The 22888-nt window shown below is 51.4% G+C and overlaps 1 protein-coding gene and 2 long non-coding RNA genes across 3 annotated transcripts in view; 2 read left to right on the forward strand and 1 right to left on the reverse strand.

Moving 5' to 3' along the window:
* Lrp1 (low density lipoprotein receptor-related protein 1) overlaps nt 1–22888 on the reverse strand; it is an 82992-nt gene that overhangs the window by 45480 nt on the left and 14624 nt on the right. Inside the window, exons 5-18 of the mRNA NM_008512.2 lie at nt 22150–22278; nt 21773–22036; nt 11649–11811; nt 11313–11535; nt 10144–10333; nt 9717–9860; nt 8266–8502; nt 6921–7101; nt 5919–6141; nt 4773–4974; nt 4433–4558; nt 977–1117; nt 677–802; nt 186–302 (exon numbers count right to left, since the gene is read on the reverse strand). Coding sequence (NP_032538.2) covers nt 186–302; nt 677–802; nt 977–1117; nt 4433–4558; nt 4773–4974; nt 5919–6141; nt 6921–7101; nt 8266–8502; nt 9717–9860; nt 10144–10333; nt 11313–11535; nt 11649–11811; nt 21773–22036; nt 22150–22278 — 2466 coding nt within the window. The remainder of the gene's footprint in view (nt 1–185; nt 303–676; nt 803–976; nt 1118–4432; nt 4559–4772; nt 4975–5918; nt 6142–6920; nt 7102–8265; nt 8503–9716; nt 9861–10143; nt 10334–11312; nt 11536–11648; nt 11812–21772; nt 22037–22149; nt 22279–22888) is intronic.
* On the forward strand, nt 12578–14561 carry Gm16217. The gene is made up of 3 exons (XR_003949047.1): nt 12578–12759; nt 12938–13037; nt 13785–14561. It is a non-coding gene; the product is annotated as a predicted gene 16217 (long non-coding RNA).
* Gm51820 lies at nt 15356–22503 on the forward strand. Its single transcript, XR_003949046.1, has 2 exons — nt 15356–19865; nt 21163–22503. It is a non-coding gene; the product is annotated as a predicted gene, 51820 (long non-coding RNA).

Below are 22888 nucleotides of genomic sequence, written 5' to 3' on the forward strand. Positions count from 1 at the left end.
AACCCCGAGCGCCCCCCCCCCCCAATGTGATGGTGGTGCTATTATCCCCTGCTGCAGACAGAACTTATCAAGGCCACAGTGACAACTTACTCAAGCCTACCAGGTACACACCTCCAGCCCCAACCCGTGATCTGCCCCTCCCCTCTGCCAGCTGGCCAGACTTTCTTGCCTGCCGTGCCCCTCACCGCATGAGGCTGACTCATCGGACCGGTCCCCACAGTCATCATCCAGATCACAGGTCCATGAGATAGGAATGCATCGGCCACTGGCACAGGAGAACTGGTTGGGTGGACAGGTGCGGGCTAGGGGGGAGGGGCAGGTGCAGAAGTTCATCATCTAGCCCCTCTCCTCTCCCATCGTCCTCTGCACCACCCCCCACCCCCCATTCTGTTTGAGATGTTATTCTCTAGTGTCCCGAATCACACTGGTGCCGCCTGACCCCATATCCCAAGGGATCTTTGGGGTTTTTGGGAAAAGGCTCCATCCGTGGTTTTTCCTCATCTCCATCTAAAGTTAATCTGTTCCCCTGTACACCCAGTCCTGTTGGTCTGTCCATCCTGGCAGGGAATGGAAGACCCCCATCTCCTGCCCAGGGTCCCTTTCCCTTTGCTCTGGGTTCATGGGCTCTTCTGTCTTCCCAGGCCTGGCTCCTGGACTACCGTGCCCGAGTCCACACCTGAGCACGTGGCATTGGATTCGTCCTCGCTGTTGCCACAATCATTATCCCCATCACAGAGCCAGCGGTTGGGGATACACCGGTTGTTCTCACACTTGAATCGGTCCGAGGGACAGGTGTGTTGATCTGGGGTTTGGGGGAGAGGTCAGGGGTCAGTGAGAACCGACTCTCTGTTCTCACGGACACATATGCAGAGTCCCACTGCCCTGTGCAGGCGCACATCCAGTGTCCCACTACTGGGCAGTGGCACACATCCAGGGTCCCACTGCCCGGCCACCCAGGATGGGAACAGTGACTCACGGCACAGTGCTGGGGCCTCATCGCTGTTGTCCAGACAGTCGTTGTCTCCGTCACACTTCCAGCGCTCCTGGATGCAGCGGTTGTTGGCACAGGCAAACTCGCCCGGCTGGCACTGGGGTGGGGGCACGTAGGATGGGTTCGCTGTGGGCACCACAGGAGTGTGAGGGGTAAGGTCAGACCCAGGCCACGGGACAGGCGCTAAAACCCCTGTACTTCTCTTCTGATTTACTGTTTTCTCCGTGAGCAGATTATTCGGTTCAATACGGTAAGGGGGACTACACCCTGCCCTGGCAATGTCTGTATCTCCCTGTGGTCTGAGAGTAAAATAGTTCTACAGGTCACAGAGATGTGCTTGGTCCACTGCTGACTCTGAACGGCCCCTAGGTGTCATCTCAGGAGCCCCCAAGATCCTGTCCTGGACTTGGTCTTTCACAAAGCCATTGACTCCACCTGGTAAGTAAACACAGATCCCCAGATCTCTGCATGCTCCACTCTTCCCATCCCCAGCTGCAGTGGTACCTCTCCATCACTGTCTGCCTTAGCATCTAAGCAGACCTTTGGTGTAGTCACCTGAGCTTTGCATTCGCTTTTCTCACCCAGTTTCTAAAACCTCTGCAGGGTCCCATGGGTCACCAACGCTCTCTCCTCTACTCCGTGGACCACAGGGCCTTGAAGGTGGTATGTGTGCTCCTTGTTCCGCACAGCCGCTTCTTAGCTGTTTTTCCCTTCCTTTCTAGAAACCAGTGCTGACCTGCTCAGGCTGCTTCATCAAGACTAAGGATGCTCTGCTCCTGGTCCACTGCCACCTTCTCTACAACCAGTCCTGGCTCTGTTTGTTTGTTAATTTTTTTTTTTTTTTTTTGTATTTTGAGACAGGGTTTCTCTGTATAGCCCTGGCTGTCCTGGAACTCACTTTGTAGACCAGGCTGGCCTTGAACTCAGAAATTCACCTGCCTCTGCCTCCCAAGTGCTGGAATTAAAGGCGTGTGCCGCCACACCCAGCTGTTTATTTTTATGTATATGAATATACATAGCTGTCTTCAGACACACCAGAAGAGGGCATCAGATCCCATTAAGGATGGTTATGAGCCACCATGTGGTTGCTGGGAATTGAACTCAGGATCACTGGGAGAGCAGTCAGTGCTCTTATCTACCGAGCCATCTCTCCAGCCCCTTGCCTCTATTCTTAATGATGTCAGTGTTCACAAAGACAGTTCCAGTGCCCTGGCCTTTCACACCCTCTGCTTCTCCCAGCCCTCTGTCTTGTTCTCAACAGGACATTGATCTCTACTGAGCCTTTTTTTTTTTTTTCTTTTTTCTCCCTTTTGTATTTCTGTTTTGAGAGCAGATTTCATTATATAGCCCTGACTGGCTTGGAACTCTCTGTGTAGACCAGGTTGGCCTGGAACTCACAAAGATCCACGCACCTCTTCCTATTGAATGCTGAGATTAAAGGTGTAGGCCACCACATCCAGCTACTGATACAGTTCACTCCCAGAACTGTGATAAAAAAGTTTATTCCAGCTATGAGAAAGTGTAAGTATGTGATCAATACAAAAGGGTTAATAAATAAATGGGGTCAGACTTTCATATCGGGATGCCTGTGTTAACTTGGACCTCAGTTTCAACCCTTGTAAATAAAAAAATGCTGTCCCCACAGAGACGTGTTAGAGGACAAGTAAGCTACTACATGGGAAATTCTTAAAACCACACATAATGTATGCTTAGTGAATGTTGGCTGTGGTTATAAAAAAAAAAACCCAAAAACCAACACACATCAGCAGAGAAATGGCTGAGTCAACAATGGAACATTTACTAAACGGTACAGTTTGGCCACTAAAATCGCTGCTTAGCAACGGAAGCAGGGGCCAGAAGAACATGCATGCAGCAATGCCCTTTTATGTAGACATAAATGCACACAGACATATTGGGGAGGAGTCCCCCCTAAAATGGCATCAGGGCCTGGTAGGATGTTTTTCTGCACAGCACATTTATTCATTGTTACAATGAATTGTTACATTGTTACAATGAGTACCTACTTTTTTTTTTTTTTTTTTTTTTTTTTGATTTTTCAAGACAGGGTTTTTCTGTGTAGCCCTGGCTGTCCTGGAACTCACTCTGTAGACCAGGCTGCCCTCGAACTCAGAAATCCGCCTGCCTCTGCCTCCCGAGTGCTGGGATTAAAGGCGTGTGCCACCACGCCCGGCGAGTACCTACTTTTATTTTAACCTTAATTGTGTGTATGGTGCTGGGAATTTGACCTAAGGCCTTACCTGAAGGCCAGCATCCCTAGAACCCTTCTTATGTTTAGGAGATCAAGGCTATTTAAATCATGATCTTAGGGCCTGGAGAGATGGAGAGGCAGTTAGGCACACTGGCTGCATTTCCAGAGGACCCAGATTCCATCCCCAGAACCCACATGGTGGCTCACCACCCTCTGTAACTTTAGTTCCATGGAATCTGGCACCCCCTTTTGCCCACCCACTATGGGCACTGCATACACATGGAACACAGACATACCCGCAGGCAAAATACCCACCAAAAAGTAAAAACTAATCAATAAAATCATGAATGTAAGGAACTGAAGGTGTAGCACGTTGGTGGAGTGATTATCTAGTGTATATGAGGCACTGGGTTGATCCTCAGTACAATAAATAAATAGTAAGGATAAAACAGAGAATACTGTGGCGGGTAAGAGCCGAAAGAGGCAGGAGATTCATGTACACACTGGATGAGGGCTGTGTATAAAACAGAACTACCCACCTAGGGAAGAAAGTACCTCGTGTGACTTACCACATCATATTCATGTTCACTGGTTGGATCAGGGTTTTTATTTCTCCTTATTTCCTTTTTAAATTTTTGGTTTTGAGCTAGAATATCCATGCTGGACTGGAACTTATAATCCCCCTGCTTCAGCCTCCACAGTGCAGGGACTCTAGGCATGTATACCTTACCCGGCTAATTTACAGAATTTTTCCAGTTTTACTTTTGATTTTTTTTTTTTTTTTTTTTTTGACAGGGTCTTATTCTGCAGCTCGGGTTGACCTGGAATTCTCCAGGCAGACCATTCTGGCCTTACGTTCACTGACATCCACCTGCCTCTGCCTCCTGAGTGCTGCTGTTAAGGAGTAGTTCCAGCCTATAGTGTTCTGAAATACTGTTATTTTACTGTAATGATAGCCAAAGCTAAAATGAGTTAAGAATAGTTCCTTTCTTACTCGCTGTCTCGTTCCTCATTCACTTGCCCCATCTTCGTGCCCTCAGAACTACCCCACCCCCAATCCTCCTTTAGCCCCAGAGCCTTCTCTGAACCCTATCCCTTGCTTCCTGTCAGCATCTCAGGGCCCCCTCTTTGCTTCCTTAATCTCTACTGGAAACACAGAGAACTCCCCTGCCCTCTGCCATTCTTCTGCTGGAGCTACCTTCCCACCCTTGTGCAAGCCAGGCCCCTCATACCCAAGCAGGTGACACCATCTGTGTCCAACACCTGGTCCTCGGCACAGGCACACTGGCGGCTCCCGGGGGTGGCGAGGCACAGGCTGCTGCAGCCTCCGTTATTTACCCGGCATTTGTTGGTACCCACTGCAGGAGAGGGCAGGAAAAGGATGGGGAGGCAGGGTCAGGAAAGGAAAAATACACAAAGTGAGGAGACCAAAGAGGAAGTCGGGAAAGGAAGGTTGCGTTGAAAGAGAGGGAATGGAAGTGAATGGGGAACAGAGGCTTCTGGGAAGTCTTTGACATTAAAGCCAGGGGTCCCACCCTACCCACCCGCCATCCCCAGCCCATAAAGGAGCACCTTGCTGCTGCTGCGCGTCGTACATTCGGATCTCAAAGATAGGCGGTCTCTCGCTGCGCAGAAGGGTCACAGTGGGCGGTGCGCCTGCCACGCCCCGTTCCAAGCGGTAGACGCTGCCGCTCCGGTACTCGGTCCAAAAGAGGTAGTTGCCATGGTGACACAGGCCGAAGGCATGATTCAGTTCAGGACCCTCATATACAATCTAGGAATGGAGGTGATGTTTCTGAGGAGAGGAGGGCAAATAGAGATTCCCAAGGGACAACTAGGGGCCCTGGTGGTGCTGGCTCCATCAGGTGACTCAGAAAGGACACTGTCCATACGGACCTCTCATAAGGCTGTTCAATATGTCATTTATGTGTTTCTCTCTCTCTCTCTCTCTCTCTCTCTCTCTCACACACACACACACACACACACACATGTATGAACACACATGTGCACTTGCGCACACACATACACCAACATTCAGCCATTTATTTCTCTACCTAAGCAACATTTATTGGGATTTATTATGGGCTGAGCTGTGATGGGTACTAAGAGCACCATTGTCCTATGGAGGGCATATGTAGGTAATCTGTGGGAAGAGGGACCTGGACACAATCTTCAAGAGAAAGAGAGCCAAGAAGAACTAGGGGGACTCCCAGGAAGCCAAGGCTTAGGGAGCAGAGGCCTATGATGTTCTGGAATAACAAGCTGTCTAGTGCAGCTTGTTCATAGAGTGTTGAGTTGTGGGGAGTAGGAGACACAAGATGGTAGAGGTGCCCAGAGCTTTATTGTGAAGGGCCTGACACACCAAGACAGTTTGGCCCATATACCTAAAGGCAAACACAACTCATGAACCAACGGAGTGAACAAATATGCATATATGCTACCCCTTAGCACCTTACATGTTGCTGCGTGACTACCCTGAAGTGTGTTATATGTATGTATGTGCACACGCACAGAAGTGCACACACAGGTGTGCTTGTGGGCAGCCATATGCAGATAGACATCCTCAAAGAAGACAATATACACAACATGAAAACATACATTCATAGAGTAGCCATGTGTAGACCTGTAAGAAGCACGAAGCCCTACACACACAGACATGTACATCCTCATGGAGTTTCCATAGAAACAGGGTTAAACAATGCACACATGCCTGCCCACCTTCCGGTCTGTGCCATTGAGCAGTATGGTCTCAATTCGGTCATAGAAGGCATCCACCCAGTAGAGGCGTCCGGCTGGGATATCCAGGCTTAGCCCATTGGGCCAAAGCACTGTCTTGGAGGTGACAAAGATATCTCGGTGTGAGCCGTCCATCCAAGCCCTCTCGAGCCGCCCTCGCCGACTGTCCTTGGGGTCCTCCTCCCAGTCTGTCCAGTACATCCACCTGTGGGCAGTGACTGGTCAGCACCACATGGTCACCCTTGTCACAACAGCTTCTGTTGTGATTCTAGGCACTAGGTGGTATCTAGGTGGTATCCAGAGTTCCTCCCAGGGGTCTCTCTGAGCTATTTCTCTCTAAACCCCACATCACAGCAACTCAGGCCACCATGAATGGCTACTCTAATTGGAGCATGGCTCTGGCATCCCAGGATGCAGCAAAACCAAGGTTCCCCATCTCTTAGGAGCGAACATCCCAGGAGAAACAAGTTGTTCAAGAAAGTCGTGTCGGAGTGATAAAATCAGGAGGAAAATTAAATGTGAGTGGCGGAGAGAATCTAGGCAGCAAGTTTGGGTGAACAGGGATGGGGTGGGGGGCTTCTCTGAGACCCAACGCTGACAAGAAACCAAATGTGAGGTATCCGGGAGTTCCAGACAGCAAAGGATGGGACAGGAAGTGGTGGGTGAGGGAAGGAAGGCAGGTGCAGATGTTGGCAAGCAAGAACTGTGCAGACCCAAAGGCTAGGGCGGCTTGGAGCCAAGGGGAACCAGGAGAGAGCTCTGTAGTGGAGCGGCAGAAGCAGACTTCCGGTTGCGTACCAGGGTTTTGTTTTCCCTCCTCAAGACAGACGGACAAACACACGCTCTCTTTTCAGGCTCCTTTTTCAGGCTCCCGTTCCTGCCTCTGCAGCCTGCCTGCCTCAGCCACGCCCCTGGCTTTGCCGCTTCCCTCCCCAGTCCTCTGAGATGTACATGCATCCACCCCACGCCCAGGGACAGACTCACCCATTGAGTGGATCCACTACAATGGCCCTGGGGTGTGTCATCTTGCCCTCAATTAGAGTCTTCCGGGTCTGAGCGGCTTTCTCCAGCCTGGCCACACTAATGGTCTTCTTGGGGCCATCATCAGTCCAGTAAAGATTGTCTCCCATCCAGTCCACGGCTACGCCCTCCACATTGTGGATGCCTGTGAGGGTGTAGAGAGCGCATGGGGGTGACCCTTGAAGGACACATGACACAGAGAGAGATGGTGGCCAGGCAGGGGGAGCAGGAGGCATGTGGTGCCCTGAATGGTGGGCAGATGGGGGAGGGAGGGTGGGGCAGAGGTGGGGGTGGGGATGGAGACGACCCTTTCAGATGCCACATCTACACTGCATCTACGATGCCACATCTACATTTTGAAAAACAGCATGAGGCAGCCAGGAAACTACGTGACTAAGGGGAGCTCTCAGATGAGGGCATGTCTGGGCCTGTGCTTAGGTGGACAGCCGGGGCGATATGCACTGGCTCTTTGCTCCAGTATGACGCCACCATCCTGGGCCTAAAAAACCTGTACTCACAAAAATGAGTAAATTAGGAAGTGAATTTTCCCTTAGCCAAAGGCTTTATCTAGTGTCCCTTAAATAGCAGTTCCCCTGTACAGGGGTCCCCAGTGTCTTCCTGACAGGAGTCATTCTTGATTTCCACACAGTCTTATGATTGCTGACTGCTGAGGTTCTCTGAGCTGCACAGAGGGTGGGGAGCAAGCCAGATTGACTGGTTAAGGAACCAGATCTTGGGGCCCCCAAAAACAGATCTGAGGTATAAAACACACACAGCTCAGAAGCCCTCAAGGGGAACGGCTCCACTGCACAGTGGCCCTGCCAAAGTAGGTCAGAGGGAGAGACAGACACAGAGTTCTCAGGCCACAGAGAGGTAGAGATATCCGTGGCCATGAGATCCAGCTGCATACATTCTGAGCATTTACACTTGTGGATGAGCCCTGTCTGACATGGCAGGCCCGGCTGTGATTCAGGGCCTATGGCCTCTCCTGGCTGTATGCTGTACACAGCTCCAGGGCTCTGAGCCAATGGCGGCGAGACCCTGAATTTTCCCAAGGGCTGGCCAAGGCAGCCCTCACTGCCTAACACATCCATCCATCCTCCGACTCTTTTTGGCTCAGCCAAGAAGGGGGTCACACAGGGGTCAACCTGTCTATCCCCTCATCTCCATGCCAACCAGCCCAGCCAGCTTGTCAGCAAGGACTCTTCATACTGTGAGGGAGCAATCTAAGCCTCTGATGTCTTCCTGTCTCAGGCGCCTCATCCCCCAGGAGCTCTTCCCACACACCGCCCACCTCTGACGCCCTCACCATCCTTCAGGATAGTCTCTCTCTCCGTGCCATCAATTTTCTGGCGGCCAATGAGGTAGCTGGTGGTGTCAGCAAAGTAGATGAAGCCGGTCTCGGCGTGGAAGTCCAGAGCGCGTGGATTCATAAGGTTCTCGATGGGGATCATGTGCTCATCTGGGACCTTGGCCCCCATGTCCATGCCTCTAATGATGCCTGGTCGGCCCTTGCCATACACGAGGAACAGCTCATGTTCAGGTTCTAGGGCAAGTACAAAGGGCACAAAGTTACACAGACACACATGAACTTGCGCACACACACACACACATGCATACACACACAGACATACATGCATATACACACAGACACACATGCACTCGCTCACATACACACATGCACACACACATACACACATGAACTCGCACACGTGCGCGCGCACACACACACATGCAGACACACAGACACACATGCACTTGCTCTCACATACACACAGAGATACACATGCACTCGCTTACACACACACACACACACACACACAGATACACATGCATATACACACAGACACACATGCACTCACACACACACACATGGATACAGACACACACGCATACACACAATGCACACACATGTATGCGCACATTCACACGCACACATGGTCACCACCCAAATTGAAATCTGGGTCTGAGGTGCTATAGTGCGTTGGCTGGGCTGGGTCAGGAGATCTGGAGCAGACAGGGCTATGAGTCACTCCCAGAAGACACAAGATAACATGCTCCACTCTAGTCCTAGAGCCGCTGTGTCATGGGGATTTGACTCAAGCAACTTTTCATGGAAATCGGAGTGCTTTCAGAGCACGTTGGTATCTGGTCATTCTACCAGTCTGTCACCATCTTAACCTAAACCATGTCACTCTGACCCACACCATGGAAATAGCCACCTGGCTTCTTCCCTCCTGCCCAGCACAGTATAAGCGTACACAGGACGCACCCAATCACTCATCTTCTTTCCACAGTGGTCATAAGCTCCTCATCCCAGTGAGAAATTCCCTTCATTTCCCTTTACTCACACCACGACACCTTACCCAGCGTCTCGGCAGACCACACCCTACACTGGCCTCAGGGCCTTTGAACCGTAAGTTCACTCCTCCATAAATGATCTCTCAGCAGTCACACGGTTGGCCGCCTCACTTCATCAGCAGAGAGCTTGGCTTAGATATCACATCCTCCGACTGTCCTGACAACTCCTCTGTCCCCCCACACCCTTCACTGCCCGAACGGTGTCAAACACCCAGTGTGTGTTTGCTGAACACTCGCAGAATGAGTGATCGTGTGCTAGATATATCGCTGCTCTTGGGTGTGGGCCCCTTATGTCTCTGCCCTTCGTTTCTCTGCATCTAGGCAGAGGCAGCGGGTTACAGGGGAATGTCTGTGGACCCACCCCTACCCCCAGCAGGCCCAACTCTCCCTGATACTCACTCTTACAAGACTTCCCATCACTTCCCAGGCTGAAGCCAGACCTGCACCTGCAGGTCCTTGCCTTGTGACTGTTGGCCAGGAGGCAGATGTCGGAGCAGCCACCTGGCTTCCCGTACTGGTCATTCTCACAGGCGTGACTCCGCACTGGGGGCAGAGGAGAGAGCTGTCAGCACCCTTCAGGGGGCTCTGCTCGGGTCAGATGGGGGGTGCTCTTTGCTCTTGTCCCATTTTAGGACTTTGAAGCCCAGAACTAGTATTCACCGCCTTGCCACAACCCAGGCATAAGGGATTCCGGTCGTGGAGAGGCGAGGAGAAGTAGCTTGGGGAAGGTGCCTAGAAACACTCTCAATTTGAAAGAGATATGCAGAAGAGCAGACAGTGCTGTTGGGGTGAAGCCGACTGTGGAGGTGCCCTGTTGACCGCTTACCTCGGGGCTGGCGTCGCTGGTGGTAGATATGCAGGGCACCACCCTTGTCCACACGGGTGACGACCTGGTACTCAGTACTGTTGAACCGGTTCACTCGGATCACGCTCGTCTTCTGCTGCGTGTTGGCATTGTCCGAGTTGGTGGCGTAGAGATAGTTCTCAAACACGGTCAGGCCGTACAGGTGCTCGATCTGAGACGGCAGGCAGCGTCGGTCAACAAGATGAAAAGGCTGCTCCCTTCATCCCCCATCGGCCTCCGCCTGCCACCCAGACTCCCATCACCTACGTCCGAACTTTCCCCGCTAGTTTTGTTTAACCTGATGCTAAACTTGTGTGTTCTGGAAATTTCTGTTTGTCCATCTCCTATTCGTCCTTCACAAAGTAAAGAACTGGAGTTTTCAAAGAGATGCTATTCCTTTCTATACTCTGCCTCTGTGGTGACACTGCTATCTAACACACCAGATGTGCTGATCACTGGACCATCCTACCACCGAGGACAAGAAAAAACAATGTCCCTCGCAGAATTAAGCTCCTTGCAGACCCTTTGAGAATTTGCAGATGAGTTAAACTCGGGCCCTAACCTCCCTCCCCAGAGAATGCTCAACTTGACTGCAGCTTTTCTGGAGACTGAGGGTTCTCTCGTGTCCCAAGGAAGCCTACAGGGGCCAGCTGTTTCCATTTGCCCAAGATAAGGAGTCTGCTGTGAGATTTTTCAAGGTTAGGACTGGAAGAGTTCCACTCAAAGCCCCGGGCATGGCTGCACACGCAAGCTACTCCGGAGTGGACGGTCTGCACTGAGCAGCAGGACCTCCTGGCTGGGTTCGAGCGTTGTTCCCAGTTGTGTAACCTCTGGCAAATTACCAAACATCTTTGAACCCCGCTTTTGTCAACTGCCTGCTCATCTCCCAGGGGTTATTTTAAGCCTCAAATAAGAAAAAGGGAAGTAAAAGGGGTGTCTTTAAATGACTGCTCCCATCAGAATGGGAAGCCATAGCCTTCCTCTCTGACACATTCCTGCTGGCCCCTCCAGAAGACATGGGCTGGTTAACTCTGCTCTTTCCACACTCACTGGGAGCCCTAGAGATCAAGTCCCCCAAAGGACTCCCCGTCAGCAGGAGGCTCTGGTGGTTGGTCTCCTCAGAATAACCTCAGACAAAGCAGCCCCCTCACCAGGATGCCTTGGATGATGGTCTGCCGACCCTTCCCTTCGTAGTCTACCACCTCGATGTAGTCTAGGTAGGCGTCCGCCCAGTAGACGAGGCGGCTGACCAGGTCCAGGGTGATGCCGTGTGGAAACACGATCTTGCTATCCACCAGCTTGGTGCGGTTCTGTCCATCCATGTCACAGCGCTCCACCTTTGGGATCTGCCCGTAGTCAGTGAAGAACACCTTCCTGTGGGTGCACACATGATAAATGGGGCGCAGGGACCAGGATCCCCCACACACTTCCCACTACAGCTTCTGCCTCCTCTTTCGAGAGTGAGAATGCCAGCCCGACACTCTTACCCCATGGCGGGGTCCAAGGCGATGCCTTTGGGGTTGTAGAGTTCCAGGTCCAGCAGAGTGACACAGGTGTCCCCGTTTCGGTTACAGACAAAGATCCTGTCGTCAATGTCGTCGACAAAGTAGAAGTTTCCCGTCAGCCAGTCGATTGCCATCTGCTCCACGTCTGGAAAAGGAAGGAGAGAGCTATGTGGGACAGGCCCACCCACAGGCATCCGTTCCTCTGGTGAGCTTGCCTTCTCTGCGACCTAACCCTCCTCAGCCACAGCCAGCTGCAGCCACCTTCCCCGGAGCTCTTGTGGGTGTTCGCAGCGGATACAGTCACACTTTGACATTCTTTATGTTTCCAAGTATCTGGTCTCTCCAAATAGAAGTCTCCAAATAGACTCAACCCCCTGCCCCAGCCCCCATCCTAGGCTCAGGATTGTCATAAGCAGGAGGGACTAGGTAAATATTGGCTGGCTGACTGACTGACTGACTGACTGACTGACTGACAGGATCTTCCGATTCTAATCCAGTTTTCATCAGGAAAGTGCTATCTTGTAGTGCCAAGAGGCAGGAGGTCAGGCCTACCAACTCACCCTGATATTTTCTCTTTAACCTGCTTTCTCTTGAGAAAAGGGTGTCCTAACTAACCAAAACGGCACATTATCTTTGGTTTGGGCCTGATTTATATTCGCTCTACATGGTAAGTCTAATTATTTCATACTAACAAGAAGTACCGGCTGGAAGCTGTGCATGTTGCATAAATTTAAAGAAAAAAAATTACTGGGAAGTAGAATGTTCATAAATGAACTCAGCTTGGGAGAAAAGTATTTCAAAATATGAAGTTCATACAGCATGACCCAAGACTGGTGGCCCCGAGGCTGGGGAATCAGTCACATGAGCCAAACTCCTTCTTCTTGCCTTCACGTCCCCGTTTCTTCCATGTTAGTACTTAATTCCCTCACACCCCGAGGAAGCACAGAAGGAATGAGAACTGAAGTACAGAGAGTCCAAGAGGAGGCGAAAATAGGACCCTGGAGATAAACCAGGAGACAGAGAAAGAGGAACTTCTGATGGTACATGGCAGCTACCACAGTCATTCTAAGCCATGAAGGGCCACAGGAGGAGGGTAAGCCAAGGACTGTTGGAAGTCTGGGGATAAGGACAACTGTTGGCAGCCTTCCCAACACAGCCCAGGCTTCCATGCACCCCCCGCTGGCCCCTTTCAAATACACTCTCAGAAGAAATGCCACTTGCAGACCTGAACGTTCCTAAGGCAGAGACTTTTATCTGCACTGTTTCAACAGCAGGTAGCCAGCCGTCTTTTTACTGCCTGCCTCTGGCTGAAGCTCGGCCCACACTATCAGGACTCAGCCCTGTAGGGATGACTCTGCCACACAGCTACAGGTATAATGATGAACTCTGCTCAACCCCTCCCTAACCCCCCTTCCTCCCCACAGGGATCCAGGAGCTGTTTCTTAATAGTGGGAGGGGGTGCAGGGAATAGGAACATGTCATCCAGGGAAGTTGGCTGGCTGGGACGACTGACTCAGAGTCACAGGACTGAGGACAGAGGAGCGAGCGGGGGAAGTAGTCACTGAAGGCTCACATAAATGGCTTCCTCTTCAGGTCCCCTCTGGTAAACCCCACCCTGAGACAACTGGAGAAAGAGGTCATAGGGATGAGGTATTACCCCTACAAGTGCTGACACATTCCCAAACCCAGCTACTCTGTCCTCTGGGTTCCCAAGACTGTTCCATTTTGGGGGGCAGGCAGGGAAGCATGAAGAGGACAAGGGTCATAGAGGCAGAAAGCTCAATGCAAGTGCTCTCTCTCTCTCTCTCTCTCTCTCACACACACACACACACACACACACACACACACACACACACACACACGAGTCACCATAGAGAAACCAGATTAAAATGAAACCCACTGGGCCACCTCCAAAGGAAACTGAAGTCCCAAAGTAGGGACCTTCCTGTGGCCCCGGGCAGCTAGCAGGGCAGCCGAAATCAACAGGGCTCTGTGCCCTTTACTTGGTGGGCGCTGCGGGGGTCTGGGGGGCCACTGGCATGTGTGCAAAAATCATCCGTCAAATCTGTTTTCCTTAGCACCAGCTGGCACAAATGGCTTTCTCTCCAACTTCCTCAGGCTTCCCTGAGTCACTGCCCAGCCCTAGGACTGGCAACACCCTGGCCCTGCTCACCCATCCACCCTTGGCAAGAGGGAAAGAGGAAGAAGCCTGCAGAGAGCTGGTGCCCTGCTTCCAGATGCTGCTCCATTCTCAGGCCAAGCCTCAAGATGGGGGGAACCTGAGTGGGAGCCTCTCTCCTGGCTTGCGTTCCCTCCCACTTCTGGGAAAGCAGGGCAGTGACAGTCCCTGTTCTCATGTGTCTGCCCTTGGCTGGGCTCCCCTCACCTCCCCAAAGACCAGGCAGGGTCCCATTCAGCAGACCTGACTGTAAGGAATTGGCAAGAAATGACGTCCCTAGCCAGCCTGGCCTCCCCTTTGGTATTTTTGCAGCTGGAGATTATTAGTCTCAAGCAAAACTCCTTTGTTATCCAAGCCCACTCCACCACATTATTTTCCTCTCTCCTAAAGTTCAGCTTCCTCTGTTCCTCCCCACACCCCATCCCCAACCACAGGCCACTACTCTATAAAGCTGTGTTGAGAGACTTGGACATACTGAGAAGGGATATCGTTCACCATTGCCTATCAGTCTCTGAGATACGGGCCTTGGTCTTATAGCCTGGGGTTCAGGTGGAGCCCTGGGCTTTTGCCTACAGGAACTGCATATTCCTGCTCCACAAACCTAGACTGGCTATGGGCATAACTGGCATGACTGGAAAGCTGGGCCTGATGACAAGATTTATATGTAACGCCAGCACTTAAGAGGTGGGGGAAGAGGGTCAGGAGTTTAAGGCCAACCTTGACTACACACAGTGAGTTTCAAGGCCAGCTGGGGTGACTTGAATTTTTGTCTCGAGGCTGGAGAGATGGCTCAGTAGTTAAGAACACCTGCTGCTCTTCCAGGGGACCTGGGTGTAGCTCTTGGCACCTACATCAGGTGGCTCACAATTGCATGTACCTCCAGCTCCATGGCATCTGCACACACACGATGCACATAAACTCACACAGGTGCGTGTATAGGCACATGATTTTAAAATGAACAAACATATCTAAATCAAACAAACAACAAACAAAATACATCCGCCCAACCAAACTAAACCTAAATAAAACAATACAGCAAAACCCCTGAAGGGTAGAGGTTCCCTCCGTGCCCCCGCACTCCCAGGGCTGACTTGCCCTCCAGAGGAGCTCTGGTCAAAGGTTCTAAGCCCTAAAACAGGAGCAGCTCTGATAAGCCCAAGGAGGAGGAATGTGGTGGTGGTCTGGTGGTAGAGTGGCGGGGCCTCTAGCAGAGCGGGGGAGGGGTCTGAGAAGGATAAATGAGTCAAAAGGTTAAGACCACAGCCCGATGGCGTCCTCAAAAAGGACTTTCAGTTCTAGGCCCTAGAATAGACCTGGCGAGTGTTTACAAGTGCTGAGCTCTGCTTGCAGCCCCAGTCTCATCATGCTGCGCACACATCCATCTCCGGTCCTTCTCACCTTCTCCATCATCCACATTGCTCAAGAGAAATTTCTTAAGTAGTGGGCTGCTTTCCCAGAAACACAAGCAGACTCCCAAGATCCTAGGTTCAGTTACATGGTTCCGGTCACTTTCTGTAAACTCAGGAGATCTGGGTGCAGGAAGGGAGTCTCTATATCTTTTTTTGTTTTGTTTTGTTTTGTTTTGTTTGTTTTGTTTTTTGTTTTGTTTTGTTTTGTTTTTGAGACAGGGTTTCTCTGTGTAGCCCTGGCTGTCCTGGAACTCGCTGTGTAGACCAGGCTGGCCCCTTGAACTCAGAAATCTGCCCAGCACTGGGATTAAAGGCGTGCGCCATGACGACCGGCAAGTCTCTAGATACATCAACACACCCAAAGATTGTAGAACACGCACCACGTCCCTTGAAGACGAAAGAACTCCATTTCTACATTAGCTACATCCCCAGGGAACACACTTGGTTCTGGTCCTTATTTCTTCCATGCTACTTCCAATGCTGTGCTCTGCCCTGGGTCCAGCTGGGTTCTGAGCACTGGTAAACCATCAGTAAATGGGATGGTACATTTGGGGCATGTAGCCCATGACCACTCCATACGTGTCACCTCTTCCCGAACCCCAGTCTTTCCTACCTTCCCTTTCGACCTGTGACCTCCCGAGTTACGGTGGCCAACGGGGTGGGCGTGGGCACTGAAACTGGTGTTCTTATTTCACACTGACTCTGTTGAGAGACTCTCCCCACAGAACGGAGCTTCCCTCAATGGAAGGAGTTCCCCCTACATGGAGGAACTTCCCCCTATGGAAAGGAGCTTTGCCTGCACAAAGGAGCTCTCTGTGCTGGAACTTGACCGACTGAAAGGGGCCTCTCCGTGTTACAGGCTCCAGTGACCCCAGGAGCTCCTGGCGTTATGAATTCCACCTGACTGCAGATGCCGCAGGTCAGGCATTATCTTTACATTTCCTCCCCGGTGCCAGACGCACACTACGCACACGTATTGATTGGCTTAACAAATATTTACTGAATACCGAATCCTCCCTCTGTTGTCCTGGAGCCAGGGCATCCTTCCCCCTTCTCTTCCCTGGCCTTGGAATGCCGAGGACATTGGCAGAGGACAGTTTGCAGTCCCACTGAGGGATCTGGCTAGTGAGGCGAGCCTGGCAGGTTTGACTAAATAACACGGCCTCGTGTTCCTGTTTGCTACCAAATCCTGACTTCAGCTCTTGCTCATTCTACCAGCAAGTCCAGAAGTTATCATAACTTCTTCCCTGACTACCCTTCCTGCCCCTGCTTATACACCCAGCCAGAATTCCCATGGATGAAATCCTGGTTTCTGCTCTGCCTGACTTACGGTCTCTGCATGATTGAGAAATTCTCACTGGGCTCTGAAATGTCTGTCTTGCTTAAGTTACTTCCTCTGGATTGAAAACAGGGAGGACAGAGCTGGGGTAGGCTGGCTTGGGAGGCAACTTCAAGGAGACAGCGGGGGAGGAGAGGACAAGGCTGGATCTGGGCCCGGAGACACAGAGCTGGTGCGGGCCAGGAGGGGAGAAGCAAGAAAGTGGTGTTAGTGACTAGGAAACCGAAAGGGGATGAGAAGCCAAAGAGCTAGGGTGCAGGGGTCCTGGGCCAGCGGATAGAACGGCCAGTCCTCCACAGTATCAGGACACCCCGTGGGAGTCAGAAAGGCGAAAGGAGGGAGGTGCCTTTCGTGTGTGAACTCTGGAACAGTTCCGTTTGGGTGTTTTGTGTAGTTTTCTTGTTCGGATAGAGTACCGCCGTGTAACTCAGGCTGGCCTGGAGTGGACTAACAGTCTTGCTACCTCTGCCTCCCATGTTGGGGCTGCAGGGATGAGCCACGAAGCTCGGCTTCTGAAGTGTTCTATACACAGCATGAGGCAGAGAAAGGGGAAAGGACACACACACCCCCACACCCCTTTCAGTTGATCGCAGACACAGAGGGTCTTCTATTTGCCTGCCCTCTAGAAAAAGCACCACCCTATTTCCTGTTGAGATTTTTAAAACACATCTACTCACTCCACCTCCCAAAAAGGTGGAGAGGAGGGAAGAGAAGCAAAGTTGGTCAACTGGGCTTGGATGGAGACTTGTTTTGCAACCCTGGTGCCTGCAACAGACAGTCCTTTTTCTAGGTCTTCCTAGCCCAGGCAGGACGTCCCAAGAAGGAAACCCCTGACACCTGTAAACCCCTCCAGACTCCCCCGTCTCATACAGCACAACGCAAAACAACTTCGTTAAGTGGCATTTCCTTCCAGGCCTCTGTTTGCAGTGTCACCTTCCCAAAGCCTCATCCTCCTTAGAATGGCCACATCCTCAGGCAAGGAATGGGGACACGCCAGAGCCCTTCAGCTGAGGAAAGGAAGGGTGGGGTGAGCAGACTGAACCATCTGTCCTGCTCGGAGCACTTAAGGGGTTAAATGGGAGGGCCATTTCTGGGCTCTGGGAATATCAGGCCTGTTGACCCTCTTGGGATTTAGTTTCAGAACTTTAGTCTTGTGTGAATCACTTTCAAAATATTTATGTCTATGTGTACACAGTTTATGGTATCATTTATTTACAATTTTATATACCACAGATGAAAAGCTGGTCATGGTGGCTTACACCTACGATCTTGACACCTGGAAGGCTGCTGATGGAAGAGGACTACTGTGAGCTTGAGGCTAGCCTGGGCTATAGAGTTTTAAAAAAATTAACTAATTAGGGATGGAGAGGCGGTTCAGTCAGCAAAGTGTTAGGGCATCGGTGCCAGAGGACCCGTGTTCTATTCCCATCATCCACTTTAAAAAGCGAGTCGTTGCTAGACACGGTGGCGGCACACGCCTTTTTAAGCAGAGGCAGGCAGATCTCTGTGAGTTCCAGGCCAACCAAGGCCATACAGCAAAACTTTGTCTCTAAAATATATTTAAAAGGTGAACCCAGTAGTGCATTCTTGTAATTCCAGTACCAGAGAGGCAGAAACAGGAGGATACTGGGGTACTGCTGGTCAACCAGTCTACCTCAGTTGGCAAGCTCCAGGTTTAGTGAGACCTTATCTCAAAAACTAAGGCAAGAGGGCAGGGGCGAAAGAAGGGATCAGTGATTCAGACACTTGCTAATTTGCAGTAACTACACCCAGAGGGTGGTTCACAGCTATCTAACTCCACTTCTGAGGGATCTGCTACCCTTTTCTGGCCTCCTTGGGCACTAGGCATGCATAGATACATACATGCAGGCAAAACATTCATACATATGTAATAACAATTTAAAAATAAGGCAGAAGGGTATGGAGGAAGACACCTGATATTGACTCCTGGATTTTGCACGAATGTGTACACACACGCCATCTACACACAAGTACACACACATAACGTGCACCAAGAAAACTAATAATGCAATCATAGTATAGGAAATTTCTAATGAGACTATCAGGTAAGAACATAACCGCAAAGCTGAACTTTACAACTGGGGACTCAAGGCAGGAGGGAGCAGAAGTTGAAGGCCAGCCTTGGCTGTGTAACAAGTTAGAGGTCAACTTGGGCCGCACAGGATCCTGCCTTAAAAATACAAAACAAATCCTGTTAAGAGGGCTGGTGAGTTGGCTCAGTGGGGAAACTGCTAAGCCTGATTCCCTGAATTAAACCCCCAGGACCCAAGCAGTGAAGGGCTCTCATATGTTGTCTTCTGGTTTCCACATGCGCACCATGATTCATGTGTGCACGAATACACACACACACACAAACACACAGAGAGTAAAGAAGTTAATAAAATATAAAAAAATTAATAACCTTTAGCAACACTTTTTTTAAACTTGTACATGCTGAAATGAACACTACGTCTCTGGAGAAGGGATGACGCTTAAAAAGAGAGAAAGTACTTATTTCCTTATTATTTTTCTTGAGTAAGGATCTTGGTGTACTTTGATGTGGGCTCTAGTGACTTCTCTGTCCTCACCTTCAACCCCATGAGTCTCTTTTCCCTTTTCAGTCCTGGAGATGGAACACAGCCTGCCATGAGCCACTCTCCCAGCTCACTCCCCTTTCTTTTCTGGCCTCACCCGTTCAGGTCTCCCAGTTCATTAGGCAGAAGAGAAGGTGGGTCTGGGCTGTAGCTGAGGTGGGAGAAGAAGACAGGCACACCAATCTAGGCCAGTGTGGCCACGCATGGGGCTATGGAATTAGCAGACTGTGCTGTCTGAGGGAGGAGGTAATGGGCCTTGTGTGGGTGTGTGGGTGGCTGGGGAGCTCACAGGGCTCTCAGGATGCCGAGCAGACCGGTCCCCATGCTTCAGGACCCATGTGAACAGGGCCCCCTTCCCAGCTTCCTTCCTTCTTTACATTTATTTCTGTTTGCAGAGGTCTCTCTGAGGCAGGCTTCCCCCATCTCCCCGCACCAGTCGGATGTCCTCACTGGCTCCCCTCTTCTCAGTCATAAGATACACACCCCAACCTTCTGACAACCTCCTGACCCCCTCCCCACCCTCTTCCCTACCGACTTAGGTATGTTCCCAGGGGTCTCACAGAGGTCCCAGTCATGGGGAAGGTTGGGAGGATCTGGCTGCAGGATGGAAGGCAGAAGGCAGTGGATTTTTCCTTCATTCTCCAGAGAACTAACTATAGAACAGCAGCCCCTGTGCAGGTATGTAACCGGGGCCCCTGGAGCTCCCTGACCCCAGGGAAGGCCTCCTCCTGAGGAAGGGGATGTACCAGGGGTGGGGGAGGGTGTTACAGAGACACTTCCGACATCCTCAAGCCAGGGCCCATAATTAGTTTGTGGGATGTGAGCAAACCACCATCCTCAGGGTGACAGCCAGACACTCTGGCGTCAGGAGTGGGGGTGGGGACGAGGTAGGGAGGGACGGGAGCTGGGGCAAATGGAACCCAATCATTCCTCCTGAAAGGATTTTCTCCAAGCACCTTGGTCGCTTCCAGATAGAGTTCCTGGACTCTGCCCCAGAGGCCCAGTGAAGTCCTGAAGCCTGGTAGGCAAGGCAAATCTGTTTGCCAAGGGAGGGGTGTCGCTACCCAAGGTTACTTCCTGCTTCTTTGGGGAAGAATAGCCAGGCCAGGGCAGAAGTTGAGAAGGTTCCCAGGGGGCACATCATAGCCACCTACCCGGTATACCCATGTCTGGCCCCGAGGCAAGGCTGCCATTGCTAACCCTCTTTGCCCAAGCACGCCTGTTGAGTGGGATGGTGAACTAGAAACACAGGCAGGGTAGTTGTCTCCAGTCTCAGCACACAGGGCTCCTTGAGCTACCTATCCCAAAGGTGTCTGGCAGTTCTCTGCTGTGCGCTCCAGAAGGACAGACACCCAATCACAGGTGAACCTTGGACACTGATAACTGCAGAGCTAGAGGTTGATGTCTGAGCAGTATCCTGAGGCCACAGAGAGGAAGATTTGCTCTGTTTTCCACCATCGCCCTCTCTCCCACCCCTGAAAGGACCCTCAATCAAACTGAATCCTTTATAACCTCATGGGACCTTGGCTTTCTTCGAGGGAGCCTCACAGGCCTAGAAGAAGAGCTTACAGACCTACTACAGGAGCGGGGATCTAGCCAGCCGTAGGATGCCTGCTTAGCATCTGTCAGCGAGCACCACCAAACCAAACCAAACCAAACCAAACCAAACCAAACTAAGAACCAAAGGCTATAGGATCCACAGTTCATTGCCCTCAGCCTCATTAGCAAGGCAATCTTTACCACCAGTTTGCACTTTATCAGATCTGGACAGAGTAACAACAGCCCATTACGCAGTTTAGGGAACTAAGTTGTGGTGGGGAGCTCTGGTTTACTCAAGGTCAGAGATCTATGTCTGAGGGCTGGGGACAGATCAACCACAGGCCAGACCCCTCCCGGCAGCCCTGTGTGGCTTTTCGGGGAATGTGACTCGGCCAGCTGTTGACTCTGAAGCAATTACTGTTTGTTTGTGTAACAGCACGAGAGGGGATCTGCACCCAGCCATGCGTGAGTCCAGCCTGTGACACCCTTCCTCACGCTTAGACAGCAAAGTTGCCTCGGAAGAGAAGAGAAGCCTGCATGGGAATGGCCAGCACATCCTAAATGCTCCAGTGGCCCGTGGTTCGTCCCTTCGTCTCATTGACTGCCACAGACAGGAAGTAGGCTCAGGGACTTGGCACCTACCCAACAGCAGGACGTCCTTTCTGGCCATACTCCTGAGGGTAACAAAATCACATGGAAGCCCAAAGCAAGCCAGGCTCAGGCTCCTCTGCCCTCTGCTACTTAACAATGTCCGTCCTTCCCCAGCCCCCCTGCAGATGCTTCTGTATGGGAAAGCCCCTCTGCATCTAATGACACTCTGCTTTCAAAGACGGGACAGTCCCTGGTCTCTGGAGAGTGACCATTCGTGGCCTTCTCAGTTGACACTTCTCCGCTGAGGCATCCCTTAGCCCTGAACCAGAAATGAAAGAGCCGGCTCAGAGTGAAAAGGAAGAATAGCCATCAATCTGCTCCTGTGTGCAAGGAGCACAGACCTGGTCTCAGACTCTGCCCGTCTCCCCCGCTTCCCTGCCCTCTGAGTGACTCACGGTGCAGGCTGAGGGAGATGTTGATGGTATGCTCATCCACAAAGCCCTTCAGGCCAGGCATCCGGGCACACTTGAGCTGTGTCTGGGCAGCACTGTCCCCAACGTGCACCCAGCATACGGTCTCATTGGCATAACTGAAGTCCATGGCCGTGGTTTGTCGGGTGCTGGTGGGTGTGATGGTAGACACTTGGGCCCCACTCAGGTACGTAGCTAGGATGTTCTGAGAGTTGGCAATCAGTAGCACTGGCGGCCGATCTACTGGCTCTGGGGATGGGACAGAGAAAGGGCAGTTGGGACTTGTAACCGTTGAGGCGACTATTCACTGGGGAGCCGCATTGCAGGTCCCCGGCTCTGTGGTCACTGGCAGACCCACTCACCATTCTTGGCCTTGCAGGAGCGGTTGTCCGGTTGCAGCAGGTAGCCTTCAACACAGCCACATGTGAAGGAGCCATCTGTGTTGGTGCAAAGCTGGCTGCAGGTGCCATACACGGAACACTCGTCAAAATCTGCCCAGAGAGAAAAGGAAGAGGAGATGTTCATTCTAGTGTAGCACAGGTGCCCCGAGACACCAGCAGACAACTGGCGGAATCGATTACAGTTCAGAAGGTGCAAACCCACTGCCCGGCAAACAGTTTTGGGATTTTCTGGGTCATGCGCACTGACAGTGATTTGGAAAACATTTCTTGGATAACAGATGGGGCAGGTAGAGAATACAATGATGAATTTGAAAACAGAGCTGCATTACTGTCTTCATGAAACTTGCATTCTGGTGATAAACGGAAGGTTGGTGTTATGATGAAGGGAAAGCTTAAGTTAGAGGAGATGGGATAACAGAAATGAAAGACTGTGGTACATACAGTAGCAGCAGGGTGCTCGCCTGACACATGCAAGGCCCTGGGTTTGATCCCTAGATCTGCATTAAAAATAAACGTCACGGGGGCTGATGAGATGGGTCAGCGGTTAAGAGCACCGACTGCTCTTCCAAAGGTCCTGAGTTCAAATCCTAGCAACCACATGGTGGCTCACAACCATCTGTAACAAAATCTGATGCTCTCTTCTAGAGTGTCTGAAGACAGCTACAGTGTACTTACATATAATAAATAAATAAATAAATAA

The sequence above is a fragment of the Mus musculus genome, chromosome 10 (genome assembly GCF_000001635.26).
Source record: "Mus musculus strain C57BL/6J chromosome 10, GRCm38.p6 C57BL/6J".
NCBI lineage: Eukaryota > Metazoa > Chordata > Mammalia > Rodentia > Muridae > Mus > Mus musculus.